The sequence below is a fragment of the Scatophagus argus genome, chromosome 22 (genome assembly GCF_020382885.2).
Source record: "Scatophagus argus isolate fScaArg1 chromosome 22, fScaArg1.pri, whole genome shotgun sequence".
NCBI lineage: Eukaryota > Metazoa > Chordata > Actinopteri > Scatophagidae > Scatophagus > Scatophagus argus.
In genome coordinates, this window is record NC_058514.1 from 4,689,859 (window position 1) to 4,705,223 (window position 15,365).

A 15,365-nucleotide genomic window follows, 5' to 3' on the forward strand; every position below is an offset into this window, starting at 1 on the left:
GGCGGCCTGCGTCTAAGGGTCATATTGACAGACCAGGCCGGGGTCTTCGCCCGGCTGGTTCGCCCTGTCCCTGGGCTGGACAGGCACGCCTCCACTCGGCTGTGCTCAGTGCGCTCCGCCCTCTGCAAAGAAACCATCCTCCTCCTCCTCCTCCTCCTCCTCTCCAGCCATCGAGGAAACTTAACCAAGCGACTTCACGGTTTGCAGCCGTCGGATTTAAGTGTTCGCACCGGGCGATGCTGTGAGGGAAAGCGGCAGGCGTCGACATGTGAAAGTTTCTGCGGCTGAAACTCGACGCGTTAGCGGGAACATGAGCTCCAGTTCGTAGCCGACGGTAGGAAACGGTCCCTCTTTTTTCTCCTGTCCGTGTGAGTCCTCCTCTCACTGCCGAGGACATGGACATGAAAACAATCACGGCCTGAGCCGCGGCGGTCGGATGCGGTTTAATCGTTTGTATGCAAACGTGTTTTGTTCTCACCAAAGTGGGAAATTGGCGACGCTCGAGCTAAATTTGGTCGTTTTTCACGCAAACTTTTGGAAAACCGCAAACCGAAGTTCAGGCAGTGACGTCACTTGGGGTAGAAGAAAGAAAGAAAAAAATCCGCAGTGTCGGATGATTTAAAAACAACACAGTTAAAGTAATCAGTTAGATACTAACAAATACGTCAACTGTTACGTCTACATAATGAAAACTTTAACAGGTAACATGGAAATACGTTGACTCAAGTAGTTGTACTTTAGTTGAGTATTTCCATTTTATGTACTTTCACAATTCTGCATCTCAGAGGCAAACGTTTAATTTTTTAACTCTACTTTCCAACACTTATGTGACTTTAGTCGATTAAACGATTAGTCCCGCTGAGAGAAACTTAATCTCCGACTGTTTCGATGACAGATTTACTGTTTGAATCATTCACAAGCAAAAATATCAAATCTTTTCTGGTCTCAGCCTCGCAAACGTGAGAAGAATTTTATCCTTTTTTTCTCTGTTTTATATCTTTGTAAAGTTGGATTTTGAAGTGTTAAAGTGACATGTTTACCGATTTATAGACCAAACAACTAATCGGCGTTTCACAACAACCAGCAGATGAATTCCTGCTAAAATTCGCCTGTTTGCAGCCCTGCTTCTGCGTGTGCCAGCTTTATTTGGGGGGAAACTTAAATTAGATTGTGCTGTGGGTGGCAGCTTCAGCTTTGTATTTGAAGTGTTTTCTCCACATGTGTGAGTCACGTCCCTTCCCAGTTTGGTGCTGAGGAATTTGGTGGTAGACTGAACAAACACCAAACTCTATGTAGATATGTAGTTTTACAGTGTGGAGAAATCTCCTGGCAGGTGTGCTGATCCATCAGTTGACGTTTAAGGCGTCTCTTTGTGTACATTTCTGTGTCGCAGGTACTTCACTAGAGCGTCTCTGTTTTCCTGCGTGTCCTCCCTAAGTGGTGAGTTTATCTCCTCCTTGTTGTGATGTGGTTTCAGCGTGACTCAGTACGCGTCTGAAATAAACCCTGAATACTGTTTCTGTTTGAACAATTTCTTGCAGTGCCTGTCCATTCACAGCCATGGCTCGGGGTTGCATCTGCTGTGTTAAATACATGCTCTTCCTCTTCAACCTGCTCTTCTGGGTGATTCCTCCAAACACACACACACAGAGTCAGAAAATGTTCTTTAGGTTTTATCATAAATCAGTAGGCAAACACCAGAAAACCGATTGAAGTGTTATCATTCAATCGGCAGGAAGTGTCTGAGTTTTCCGTGCGTGTGTGTTTCAGCTGGGTGGGTGTGGATTGTTGGGCGTCGGCGTGTGGCTGTCGGTGTCTCAGGGCAACTTCGCCACCCTTTCGCCCTCCTTCCCGTCGCTCTCCGCCGCCAATCTCATCATCACCCTCGGCACCATCGTCATGGTGACGGGCTTCCTGGGTTGCCTGGGTGCCATCAAGGAGAACAAGTGCCTGCTGTTGAGTGTGAGTGTACTACAGTACCCATCATGCATCACTGGTGTTGCTTCAGTATGCGTGTATTCTTATTTGGTCAGGCTGTGTTGAAATTTTACATGTTCGAGCAACTCATTGGTGAAAATCAGCAACTTACTGTTATATTTTTTTAAATATTTATTGAGTTTATATTTAGAGAGTATTTATTTATATTCCTTCAGTTTTTCATCGTCCTGTTGATCATCCTCCTGGCCGAACTTATCCTCCTCATCCTGTTCTTCGTCTACACCGATAAGGTAATGCTGTGCATTGAAGATCTTCTCCTGCTGCAGGTTAGTGTGCCTACATATCCCATGATCCACCACTTCACCTCTTATTTGCCCAGGTGAGCGAAAATGCCAGACGGGACCTGAAAGAAGGCCTGGTGCTGTACAGCACGGACAACAACGCCGGGCTGAGGGATGCGTGGAACACCATACAGGGGGAGGTGTGTTAGTGCATTTTAAATGTTAATTTCTCATTCAAGTGTTTGAATCCAGCCTAAACCTCAGCTCTAAGTTACTTCTGTCTTTTTGGTTTAACCGCTTCCTTCCTCTCCTGCCTGCGCACCAGTGGCGATGCTGTGGCGTGACGAACCACAATGACTGGTACGCCGCCCTGCATGACAACACGGTTCCTGACCGCTGCTGCCAGCAGTTTTACCAGGGCTGTGGACGCAACGCATCCAATGCCTTCTGGACGCAGGTCAGTGTGTGTTTTGTGTGGACATAGAATCAACCACTGACACCCCCCAGCCCCTCACACACACACACACACACACACTCTCCCCTTGCACGTTTTGCCTTTATAGAAACGTGCGGCCATCTACCAGTGTATACCTCCACCATGACCAGGCACATCCCCTTGTATATACAGATGTACATGTATGCTATGTATACGGACCTTTTGCATTTCACTATTTATCGTTATTTTATTCTCTTTTCTTGTGTATGTCTGCTGCACCAGATGCCAAAACAAATTCCTCGTAGGTGGGACCTACCTGGCAATCAAAGTTTTTCTGATTCTGATTTTTATTTTAAGTAGGTATTTTGGCATTTTTGGGGAAATGCACTCACTCGCCTGCGTGTACTTTTTTTTTTCAGGGTTGTTACAAGAAGGTAGAGGAGTGGCTGGATGACAACAAACACCTTCTGGGAACCATCGCCATGTGTGTGTTGGTCATACAGGTCAGCAGCTCGTTACGTGGCACTTCTCCAAACGGCACAGGTTTGTTTAGTTTTAACATGTTTTGTGGTTTGTCTCGCCAGCTCCTCGGTATGGCTTTCTCTATGACGCTTTACCAACAGATCCACCGAGCGGGGAAGAAGTACGAAGCCTGAGGGGGTCGACGAGGTCTTACTGTTAATAATGGGTACATAAAATATATCACATTCTGCTCAGATCCCTCACATCTTGTTTATCGTAAACCCTGAAGCAGTTACTGTGTGCCACTGCAGCCTTTTAGCTCACGTTCATCTGTCCACCCATTTATTGTTGTGAATAGCATTTGAACTAGTTTTTATTATAGTTAGCCTTTTAAAAATCACATTATAATGTTCTGTGTTCGTGTGAAATATTTGTGATGAGGATCGGTCGCCGACAGTCAGGACTGAGGAGAGAGAGTTGGGGAGAATAGTTTGCTTAAAGGGATAGTTAGAGTTTTTTGAAGTGGGGTTGTATGACTTTTAAAGTAGTCAGCAGTAAAACACATTTCAGCCAACGGAAAACGTTCAGTGTCAGGTAAGTGTATGCAGTATTTAGAATATTTTCACCACTTTACCTCGCTGTCTCACAATAAAACAAACAAACTGACGTCCAGCAACTTCCATGTTCTGGCTCAAGTAAAGTGTTGTTTTCGTCTAGAGTCTTCAGTAACATGAAGTCTAAGTCTGGTGGCTTTGAAGAGAGCTTTAGTTCCCAGTGCAAAGGGCTGCCAGAAGATAAAGTGGTGAAAATATTCTAAATATTGTGTATTGATCATTTTCAGGTGGCTGAAATGCATTTTACTCCTGCTGCTAAGTACCCTCCTACAACCTTGCTTCAAAATAAAAAAAAAGTTGAAATATCCCTTTAAAGCCATGCCTGTGGAAAAATATAACGTATGGATGCGTTTAGACAAAACAAGCGTGTAGTAACATGTTCAATAAAAGCACTCTTCACAAACGTTCTTCTGTTTGCTCCTGAAATCTTTGCTCTGTAGTTCTGACATCTGCTTTCACCACACGGCCAAACAGCAGATCTTTGATTACACAGATGAACGCAGGGTGAGCGCCAGGTCAGTTCACACGTTAACAAGAGGTCATGTCAGTCATTAAACTGTTTGATCACTTGAGGTGTGAAATATCTTACCTGTTCTCTGAGGTGATAATCAGATTAGATATTTTTTAATTGATGGGCCTCAGCAGCTCAGCTTAGTCTAAATACTGGAACTCTGATCTGAATCAGTCAGACGGGAGTTATTTTCTGGTTATAAGTCCATGGTTTTCTCATTATCAAAGACGACGTTGCCTTTAATGACGACATAGCGGATCAGCTCCTGATGTCCTCCCAGCTGGTAGATCAGATGCTCCCATCTGCAGTAGCACATAAGGAGAGGGTGTGTTTTAGACACAAATATTTAATTTAAACGTGCAAATCATGCAGTTTCAACTGAATTCTGAAGGTGTCGCACCTGTTTGTACAAAACATTCTAAATAAGCTCACGTTTTTGCTATGTCCACCGATAATCCTGTCCTATTCATAGTTAAACTTTTAATTCAGTTAGACTTTATGCTAAGGTCAGTGCAGTCAGCAGGACATCCCATAAATCGTGTATCATTCTCTGACTTTGCTATCTCTGAAAATGAGTTCTTATTTAACCTGCATGGTAAAATAACAGTTAAAAACTCGGTAAAGCTGCGGTTCAGCACCCACTGTAGCAGCAGCACGAAGTCAAAACTAAATTGACTTGTCTCTTGATGACTTTTGTTGCCGTGATTAACTTGAAAACAGATCTGTGTGGCACGTCTGTAGAAGTAAATCACACACACTGTCTTACACACATTGCTCTTCATGGATCAGGCTCGGTTATCTCACTGCTGTTCTCCTGATTGATTAGATTTAATTCACCTGAACTGATGTGAACTGTGCTCTCAGTGGTTCTCACTCACGCTACCCTTGAGTTTTGGGTTATTTTCAGCCCCCCCCCCCCCTACTGGATGCTTAGTGAACTGCAGCACATTCAACCTTGAATTCTGCCATCAGCAGCAAACGTTCAACTAATAACCCCAGTGAGAATGAACTTGTCATGCATTATATTATTGGATTATTATTACTACTACACTAATGTAGCACCTAATTACTGTCTTTGGTTAAAGAGGTCCTACAACAACAAATTTTTGATAACACATGCATTTTTTATATAAAGATGAACATTTTTGATCTGAAAAGTAACTAAAACTGTCAAATACATGTAGTTGAGTATAAAGTGTACAGAGTAACATGGTAATACTCAAGTTATGTACAAACGCCTTAGATTTTGTGTAAATACAGTACCCGGGTAACAAGTTACTGATATTTGCTTTTCTGTTGACTGACTGTTACATCATCCCTACCCTTTCTTGATGCTTGTAGGTGACTTTAAGGCACAAAGGTATGTATGCTCATCTCATAATATAAATAAGATGCTATAGACCCACAAACACTAGAGGACAGAAGGTTTACCGCGTGGTGTTCAGGATCAGCAGGTCTCCATGTTTGTTGACCTCCAGGGAGCCGTGTGTGTCCGAGCGTCCGAGGGCGTAGGCTGCGTTGATGGTGGCCGCAGCCAAAGCCTCCGGCATGGACATCCTCATGTTGACGCAGGCCAGGTGCATGACTATTGGCTGAGGAAGGCGGGTAGGACAGGGACACGGGATGAGTTGCAACCGTCGTGCTTTTCACTTGGGACTCGTCGCACCTTCTCCTCCTGTCGTACTCACCATGGAGCAGCAGTAGGCGTTGGGGTTGAAGTCGCTGCCGAGGGCAACAATCACACCGGCGTCCAGCATGTCTCTGGCCCGAGGCTGGGGCAGCCTGAACACACACACAGACTATCAGACAGCTATGAGGAGGGTGTGTGAGTATTTGTGTGTGTTACTGTGAAAGTACCGGAGGATATAAGCTGTAGTTGGCAGCAGGACGGCAGCGGTTTTTCCTCTTGCCATGGCAACGATCCCCTCGTCTGTGACCTCCTCCAGGTGACTGATGGCTAAAGCCCCGAGCTCTGCACCCATCTGACACACGCATACATTCAGGTTAACAAGAGTATGAGTAGAAATTCTTTCAATTCATTGTTAAAACAATTAGTCAATTAACTCATCAGTTTATAGACAGAAATCATCAGTTGTAATATTTGATGAGTAATTTATCAAGCAAAATACCAACGTTTCAAATGTGAATATCTGAGTTTTGGACTGTTGGTGAAACAAAACAAGTTGTTTAAAACTTGGGATCTGGAGAATAGCCAATTAATTTTTCCCTGTTTTTTTACCCTTAACAGTGTAAGGAACCACTAAATTATTTGACTAAATAATCAGCAGATGAACTAATAATAAAAATAATAGATACTTGCCATCCTTCTGTGCCAGCGTTTACATTAAAGGCTACTGGAATAACACATCAAAATCTCTGACTGAACTGCAGGAAGCCCACTGGCAGTGTGGGTAATGTAGGCACCAGAAAAGTGTTTCCACTGCATTTTTGGTGGAGTAGGCTACAGTTTCAAGGTAATAATGTTCCACTTGGATTTAAGGTAAAATGTGAAAAATGAAAGACAAAATGTTGAACTCAGCACGTCAAAGGTGGCTGGTTTTCAGCTCAGTCCCTCTGAGGCCCAAACACGTGATACCTGAGCGGCGTTCATGGGATGAAGCTCATCTCCGTGGAAGTTGATGTTGAGGCCAATGTCTTTACCGGCCTGCAGGATGGAGCGAGTGGAGCTGAGGTCAAACACTCCCTGCTCACAGAACACGTCGATGTTGTCGACTCTGAGGGTCCCAGCAGACATCTGTTCTTTCAGTCTGGGCAGCTGAACCTGCAGGATGTCCTCTGTGGCTTCTGCAACCGTCTTCCCTCTGAATAACACACAGTAAAGCACAGTGAGGATTAATTTCCGGGATGCGATTTGAAAATGAGATCATATTGTGGACAGTCCATACTTGGGCACTGCGTGGGCTCCACAGTAGGTGGAGGAGATGTTGATGGGCAGAGTGCGTCTGGCTTCCTCGATCACCTCCAGCATCTTGAGCTCAGTCTGCAGCTCCAGGCCGTATCCGCTCTTACACTCCACCAGGGTGGTGCCCGCTCGCTGCATCCGGACCAGCCTGCTGCTGAGGGAGGCCAGCAGCTCTGAGGGCCCGGCAGCTCGAGTGTGCTCCACCGTGAAGTGGATCCCTCCACCGGCCCGGTGCACCTCCATGTAAGTGGCACCTGCCAGCTGCAAGAGTAACAAGCATTTCATTTAACTTTCAGCCAAAGTTGACGACCTAAAGTCAAATAATGGCAAAAACATATTTACCTTCATTGCAAATTCATGCACCCTGTCTCCAGCCCAGACTGGATGGGTGTGGGCGTCAACCAGCCCTGAAACAAGAAGATGTTTTGAAATGCTTGTCACTGATCTGATGTCAGCCTCTGCTGAGAGAAAAATGAGGATAGCTGATACTCACCAGGCAGGACACACATTCCTGTAGCATCGATCACTTTATCAAAGAACGCTTCTGAATAGTGAGCTCTGATGAGTTCAGCAGGCCCCACAGCTTTAATCAGCCCATCGCTGCATGAAGAAATGTGTTAGTTTAACATCAACATTCATGTGGAACTGGACCTTGGACTCACAACAGTTGAGCCTGAGATGTTAAAACGGCCACCGTGCAGAAGCTGTGCGATGTACAGTTTTTCATGTCTTTCCCATCCAGTGAATGCTGAGTATAAACTAAATAAACTATTAAAATCCCCTCTTGAATTAGCTGTAAAATACAGTATTTTCACAGTGTAGTATTAGTACTTTCACTACCTTACGTAACTGAACACTTTTTCCACCACTGCCAAATATTTAAAACATATGAGTAAAAGTAAAACCAGCCAATGGTAAATAACCGACTGATACATTTTGGACATTTTTACCCCACTTTATTAAAGAAACAAAGTGATGTTAATAAAATAGCAAAGTTGCTTCAAGTTTCATCTATCCCGTAATTTTGTTTCCTGGTGTGTAATGAATAAGTGCAGACGGTAGGGGGCGCCATTTCACATTATTTTACATGAGTCTTTATTATATAGATTCCTTTCAATGCAGGTTCTGTTTCAGAGAAGTTTCAGAGAAACATAACCTGCAGATCAACAGCTCTGTTGATATTCAGTATGCAAGTCTGAAGGGCGGCCACCTGAGAGCTAATGCCGTGTGTTACATTTCATCTCAACTCGTGCAAAATTTAACAAAGGTGCACAGGTGTTCATTTGGCCAGGTGTGAGGCAATCTAATCTAAATTCGATCTAATTCTAAACCTGATCATGAGGTGTTCAGGACTTACCTTCCTATTACCACGCTCCCGTTTTCAACCACACAAAGATTTTGCATCCCATGTTTGGTCAGGTACTTCTCTCCTTTGTCGCAGATCAGAACCACGTGTTTGGCGTTTTTCACCAGCAGTCTGTAGTTACTGGACATCTTGATTCAGCCGAAGCAGAGACGCTTAGTTCTGACTGACTGATTTTCAGCTAGTTTGGAAACAAGGCAAATATTTGTGCAGGGGAACAGTTTAAAGTGCAAAAAGAGGGGCGGGGCTTGTGCTACAGGCATCAGAGACGTTTGGTTTAACCAGAGACGGGTCACTTCCGGCGCGCTGCAGCGGGAGTGAACGTGAGCAGATGGTGGACAATTTTTATGTCCCATACGCACACATTTAAATATTGGACCTTTTTCCCCCACAAGCGACACACTTTAGGACATTAGAATGGCAATTTTAAGACAAAAAAAAAAAATCAGGTGAAAATTTTGATTCTTAAAACTTTCAGCCTCAGCAACACACTCTCGCGAGATCTGGATCGAGTATATTTAAAGGTAAAATGAGTGGGAAATCAAGGCACAAACTAATGTAGTTAAATTAATAGTCAGGTTAAAATCTTGACTGTATCTACTGCTGTATTATTTTGACACCGACAAGCCAACAGCTAACAGAGCACCTTTGATTTAACTAGTGAGTCTCCCTCTGATTTACAAACAGGTAAGCTTTTGTTCGACGTGACGTGCAAAACCACAACAATCAGGTTAAGAAAGGGTATAATGATTTATTGTGTTTCTATCACAAAAGTTACAACACAAAATTGGCCTCACATACAGTAAAAAAAAAAAAAGAAAAGAAAGAAAAAAACGCCCCAAACGTTCATTTGTTTCACATGGTGAAAACACAAACACACATCAACTCAACTACAATCGCACTTAGACAGAACAGGCGGGGTCCTCTTCATCAACATCACTCCCTCATTTCTCCATCTTCTTCCTCTTCCTCTACACCTCTGATGTACAAAACGTTATTGCACCTGTGGGTAAGAAACACACCTGTTAGCATGCGCACACACACACGTCACACTGACTGCAGGGGAAAAAGAATCCCAGCAGGTTGGTCACATATTGCTGCTCTGCTTCCACCACTGAGAGCTTTGAAAAATAACACGTCAATTATTAACACAGGTTAGTTGAGGTAGTTATGAATCTTAAAACCACAAAACCACTTTCTCTGCATTGTTTAGCCAAAAACCGTCCTCTGCTTTCACAGCCAGATTTTATCATGCTACGTTTTCCTTGTAAAGTCTCTTAAAATTAGCTGTTAACTTGTACAATCAAATAAAGAAGTCTCTACTGAACGAGTTATGGAATAAAGATGGAAAAATACTTTTAAGTTCACCACATACCTGATGAGCACTTCACCAAGATGACCCGCCAATGCTCCATCCACATACTCTTCTGTGTTTGCCAGCTGTCAGGGAAACATATAAATAAAAAAAGGTCAAGAAATTACCCCGTAAGTTTATTTATTTGCAGTTTGATGTCCCACATATACGACAGTGGATACTTGTTAGCTCTGATCCAAGAGGTACAACTTTGGGAAATGATGAAAGGATAAGATGAAGGATTCTTTAAATGATCCTTCTTCTGTGGGTTGAGTGTGCAGAGACCAATATTAATTACACTCAGGACAAATGTAAAGTAAAGCACAGGTCTTCATTTAGCTTCACATGGCGGGACAAGTTTTAGCAGACAACTGTCGATAAAGCCTGCGACTATTTGAGATGGAAATAGGAGCATCATCCTTTAAAGGATCAGTCTGTAGGTTTTAGAAGCATCTAACGCTGAGGTTGCAGCTCAGACTGCAGCAGACCTCATCTAAAACTGCTCTATGGTGGAGGAAGTATAAAACATGAAACAGGACCCACCACCTCTGTAGATAGAAAAGGTTTATCCCATGGCGACAAAAACATGCCAATTCTACATTTCAGATGATTCAGGAAAACTAATGAGAACATGATTATTAACATTACATTTCTGACCCTAAACCTGACACACTTTTAAAGGTGTGAACAATTCAAAGTCATCAAAGAAGAGCATAAATAACAAGTTACAAAAATATGAAATTAACATAAATGCAAACTGCTTGACAAATACATTTGATTTGCTAGTGGATCAACAATGCCACAACATCCAAAAATAACTTGACTAAGACTTTTATAATATATATAGTTAGTTAATATACAGATGTTACCCACGTAAGAGTTGATAAATTCATGTGTGCCGGAACAAAGCGTACAATACAGTAAATTGTTCGCACCTGCATATTCATGTACCCGTCCACTGACACCAGGTAGCCTTTGTACTCCATTCCCCACTTCAGTTTCACCATCACTGGCTTGCCTGTCAGGCCGTTCAGGAATGGCTTTGGGTTCAGAGGTAAACTCTATGGAGAAAAAAGAAGAGGGAGGTTATTACTGTCACTTTGCTGTATTAAGCCTTCACAATGTTAGATATCCAAACATACATATTGTGACCGTATTCACTAACGTTATCCAGGTTATTACTTATTGCAGTAGGAATTAAACATTTTTATTGATCTTTTCTGATATTTGATGTTATAACAGTAGATTAGGCACAAAATGCTTTACCAGTTAGTTGTTTAAATGTAATAGAGTTTTCTAGGGAGAGTATTGATGCATGGCTGTAAATAAGGCAAAGGTAGCTAAGCAAAGCAATTTTTAGTTAATATTTTCATAAGTTGCTGCTCTGTGTTGTGGTTGGGTGTATACGCTGCCCAATCACAACACAGAGCTTTGTGTAGACTTTTTAAGTTGTTAAACCCTTTTAGGTTTTACAACGTAAAAAGTCTAAATTCTTTGAGAAATTATACAACTATTTTGTGGATAGAAGCTGTTCAGTATTGAGCAAACAGCAGGTCAGCGATGCTACGTGCGTACAACCCAAACAAACAACTTCTTCGGAGAGATATAAAAACAGGGGTTTAAGTGGATGACGTTATAAAACGTAAGATTTGGGGATAAACGTGCTAACTCAACTACAGTATTTCACGAATGGATTTTGGCGTGACTTTCTCTCCACATAAATCGGGCCAAGCGCAAACAAAAGGCAGAACAATGTGCACAATTCCAACTATAGATGAGAGTAAATTACATCCGCCATATTAATGTTTGCTTAACTGCTGTCAGATATATATTACACATAACAATGCGTGCGATCGAAACTGCTTTGGGTTCATTCATTCAGTTCCATTAAATCATGAATGGGAAGCTAATGCAGCTAATGCTAACTAGCAAAAAGACTTCTATATTTGTGCGGCGATGACGAAAACAACACCATAAACCATCTTATGAGTTGAAAATAAACACTTGTAAGACATACTCACCATATCTGCTCTTTTTAATGCGGTCTGGGAATTAGTAAATTATACGACTATTTTGTACAATAACGTTTGCAGTTCGCAAACCAGAACACGCTTTACCGCCGAACAGGAAGTGCAGCACTTTGACCTGGAAGGAGCCGTCATGTTTTGACACACTGCCGCCTAACGGTGTGAGGTTTACACTGCAACGACAGGCACCGGGTACAGCAAAGTGCTCAGTGCAGAAAACGTTACGTTAAACCAGCTTTATGACTGGCAGAACGATGTACTCTGAATACTCTGCGAGGTTTGATCTATGCGTCATTGTTGGTGTTAATTTATTTTTTTTTACTTTCATTATAAACTCAAGTAAACACCAAATCAGTGATGGTGTTTGAATTTGAAAAGGATAAAAGTAAAACTAAACTAACTTAATTTGTGTAATGAATAAGAAAATACTGAACTAATACTTACTGATACTGATAACTGATACTTACTACTGAATTAACAACCTGATTAACTGACAAATCATTTTATGTATAGGTTTAACAACTTAAAGTCATGTAAAACTTTATATGTATTATCCCTTTTTGTATTTTTTTACTTGTGAAATCATTACAGTAAATCTAAGTCCAGAGCAAATTATATAAAAAAATTTTTCTTCTGAAATATATCCACACTGATTTGACCTATACTGTTTATGCAATACCTGCTTTATAGAACATCCCACTTTAATATGAGCCTTGCCACAAAATAATCAGTAATTGAAAACTCTGACCTGTTTAGGAGCAAGAAGTGGAATGACTGTCATATCTGGGTCGCGCTGGCTCTCTAGCTATTTCTCTTCAGGCACAAAGAGTCTGAAGAATTCACTCATTTTTCTGCACTGAAGCGTTCAACTGTTACTAAAGCATGTGACAAGTTCAAACTTGATACTTTGAATAAAACTAACATCTGATTTCCTACAGTAAGGGGCCGGGTTCCGTCAGAAAATTCCTCTGAAATTGCACTGGAGCTTTCTTTGCATGTTTGAAATACCCATGCCGTTACATCATTTAGCCTATTTTTCTTCCCTCTCCTTTTGAGCTGCCCTCTGTGTAATTAACCAATCCATCAGTCAGTCACCGTGCTAGATATGGCACGATAACAATGTGTGCATGGGTGTTTGTTGGGAGCGGAGGCAGGGCCAGGGCCAGAGAGGTGGCCCGAGGTGGCGCTGGCCCCTCCTTGAACCTGATCCCCCTGGTGACCCCCTTACCAGAGTCAGAAGGTTAGATAGGCAACATGTTAGAATGAGAACCATTATTTGAAGTGACTGTTAACATTATTTGTCGCTGGGTTCAAATTAAACAACCGGGCACACCAAATTGCCTCAGTGAGACTCAGAATTAACCCAAAGAGACTAAAAATGGTCTAAAAGACATGTAAAATAAATATAAAAGGTACAAACCCACCAAAGAGAGATGCAAAATGACCACAAAGAGACAACAAAATGTTCAATGTTCGGTATCACAGGAGGAAGATACTGCTTTGTTGGGGAGGCCAGTCGGATCATTCCAGTCCGATGCCAAATACTCCTTTGAAGTTTGTGCACAGCTGAGAGCTGCCTGGTGCTGCTAACTTAACACTGAAGGGGCCTGTGGAGTGGATGAACTGCAGGACGTGCAAAGCATGGGATTCAAAAACGTCCCCGACTGTGTGCAAAAGTCCACTGTTTGACAAGTGTAAGGGTTTTAAGCCACGCTAGCAGCAAGGGAAGGGGATGCTGGTCCAAAGGCTGTTCCACAGCTGTGATCCTGACTCCGCGATCTCAAAACTATCTAAAAACTTTCATGTCCTCCTCAGGGTGATTTGTAACTTCAGTGATCCTGTGGCCGCTACCATCAGGACACAACTTGTCGAGTCTGTTTGCTATGTGAAGCGACAGTTAGCAGGCAGTTACCTCAGCTCATAAACACCTAAAACAGGCTGTTTAAAAGAGTTTTAACATCTGAGGAAGAGATGATCTTCATTTTCTTCCACACAAGGACCCAAAACTGAACCGGGGCAGACAGAACAAAGTGAACAGGTGAGATAGTTTCATTTGGCTCAGTGCTTTTTGGACACGGGTCAGATGCACAGAAAGCAGGTCATGGTCCGATTACACAGCAGACAGAGAAGCCAAAGCCATGCTGTGTTCAGTGGAGCTTGACCAAAAATGAGCCCTGAGCAGAAAGAGCAGTTTTCCACCATCAGCTCCCAACAACAAAAATGTCTTTTTGTACCTTCACTGGTCACAGGGGGGCACACTGCAGCTTGTGGTCTCAAGCCGGCTGGGACACAAGCTGAAGTTTGTCACTACCAGAATCTAAGTGATGGTGTTTTTTTCTCAGGAGTTTGATTTTTAGCCGAATAAATCTCATCCTGGTTCTTTTTATGGGCCACGAGGCGGCCATTGTTGAGTGGAAAGCAGAAGTGGAATTAAAAAGCTTGAAGTTCACTGGCCTGCATATTTCACTGGTTTTGTATGGATGGACACCAACAATGTTGTCAACAAAGGCCGCAGTCGGGGTTCAGCCAAGCAACCAGTCGGCGTAATTCGAAGTGCGTCAGCGGATCATCCTGCATCACATTGTGTGTGCACAGTCTCCATCCGAAGCCAATTAGTCAGAAATGTGGATATGAGCACTCGTTCATGTCCCATGTCAGTCTTTCATCGGACTCCACGTGGTCTGTGCAGGGGGTTCGCTCATGTCAGAGACCCTTTTATTGATATGATAGGGATGGAAAGTACTTGATTGGTGATGAAGTGGAGGAACTGAATTCCCTCAAAATTTCTGCTTTATGCTCTAGATATGTGTCTTGTCTCTGAAGCTTCCTCTCTGCCTCTCTCACTATCTGTGATCCAGACAGTCACAGTTTCTTGATCAATTTTCGACTCTGTGAAGTTGCCACAACCTAACTGATGCAATTTGGAGGACGTTCACAAGAAACCAACAGAAATGTGAGATGCCGGCAGTGAAATACTTGGTGAATTACACAACTTTTTGTGAAGTGAATGATTGATTCCCGTTTCTGCTGACTGTTCCTGCAGTCACACCAGCCCTTGGCTATTTTTCCACTGTCTGCTTCTGTCAGGTGGACGGTGCATTTAGTTACTGTCATGAAGAAACACTGTTGGAAACGAGTGCTTCACTGTCATACACGAAGAGAAGAAAAAGCAGAGAAGAGATCACAAGGGCGCACCCAGTGTTTTCAATCCCCCGTTAAGTCATAAATCAGGGGGGAAATAATCCACCCATTGAAGAAAAGTTAAGGGATCACCAAAGTGAATGCATCTCTGACACTGCTGAGACCTTCCATACAAAACTGCAGGCGCTAGAGGAGAAGTGAAGGGATCATCAGGCTTCATTCTCTGAGGACATTAAACTTCTGCACAAAAGTTCATGTCTCACAGAGACGTCCCAGAGCTGTTTTATGTTTGTTTGTTTTTCCGTGTTGTTTAAT

The 15,365-nt window shown here is 42.8% G+C and overlaps 3 protein-coding genes across 3 annotated transcripts; 1 reads left to right on the top strand and 2 right to left on the bottom strand.

Annotated features, from left to right (window-relative positions):
* The first annotated feature begins 114 nt into the window (after window positions 1-114).
* Window positions 115-4,138, top strand: LOC124053554 (tetraspanin-9). The gene is made up of 9 exons (XM_046378813.1): window positions 115-334; window positions 1,394-1,440; window positions 1,542-1,623; window positions 1,771-1,962; window positions 2,154-2,228; window positions 2,318-2,419; window positions 2,545-2,676; window positions 3,075-3,158; window positions 3,240-4,138. The coding sequence occupies exons 3-9, from the start codon at window positions 1,561-1,563 to the stop codon at window positions 3,309-3,311; spliced, it is 720 nt and encodes a 239-aa protein (XP_046234769.1). The 5' UTR covers window positions 115-334; window positions 1,394-1,440; window positions 1,542-1,560; the 3' UTR covers window positions 3,312-4,138.
* On the bottom strand, window positions 3,978-8,774 carry amdhd1 (amidohydrolase domain containing 1). The gene is made up of 9 exons (XM_046378812.1): window positions 8,523-8,774; window positions 7,659-7,765; window positions 7,508-7,572; window positions 7,149-7,426; window positions 6,839-7,064; window positions 6,100-6,224; window positions 5,931-6,024; window positions 5,674-5,834; window positions 3,978-4,544 (listed from the first exon to the last, which is right to left on the bottom strand). The coding sequence occupies exons 1-9, from the start codon at window positions 8,657-8,659 to the stop codon at window positions 4,439-4,441; spliced, it is 1,299 nt and encodes a 432-aa protein (XP_046234768.1). The 5' UTR covers window positions 8,660-8,774; the 3' UTR covers window positions 3,978-4,438.
* A 485-nt stretch (window positions 8,775-9,259) lies between these two features.
* Window positions 9,260-12,061, bottom strand: snrpf (small nuclear ribonucleoprotein polypeptide F). The gene is made up of 4 exons (XM_046379691.1): window positions 11,904-12,061; window positions 10,818-10,943; window positions 9,904-9,968; window positions 9,260-9,531 (listed from the first exon to the last, which is right to left on the bottom strand). The coding sequence occupies exons 1-4, from the start codon at window positions 11,904-11,906 to the stop codon at window positions 9,465-9,467; spliced, it is 261 nt and encodes an 86-aa protein (XP_046235647.1). The 5' UTR covers window positions 11,907-12,061; the 3' UTR covers window positions 9,260-9,464.
* Window positions 12,062-15,365: the final 3,304 nt, after the last annotated feature.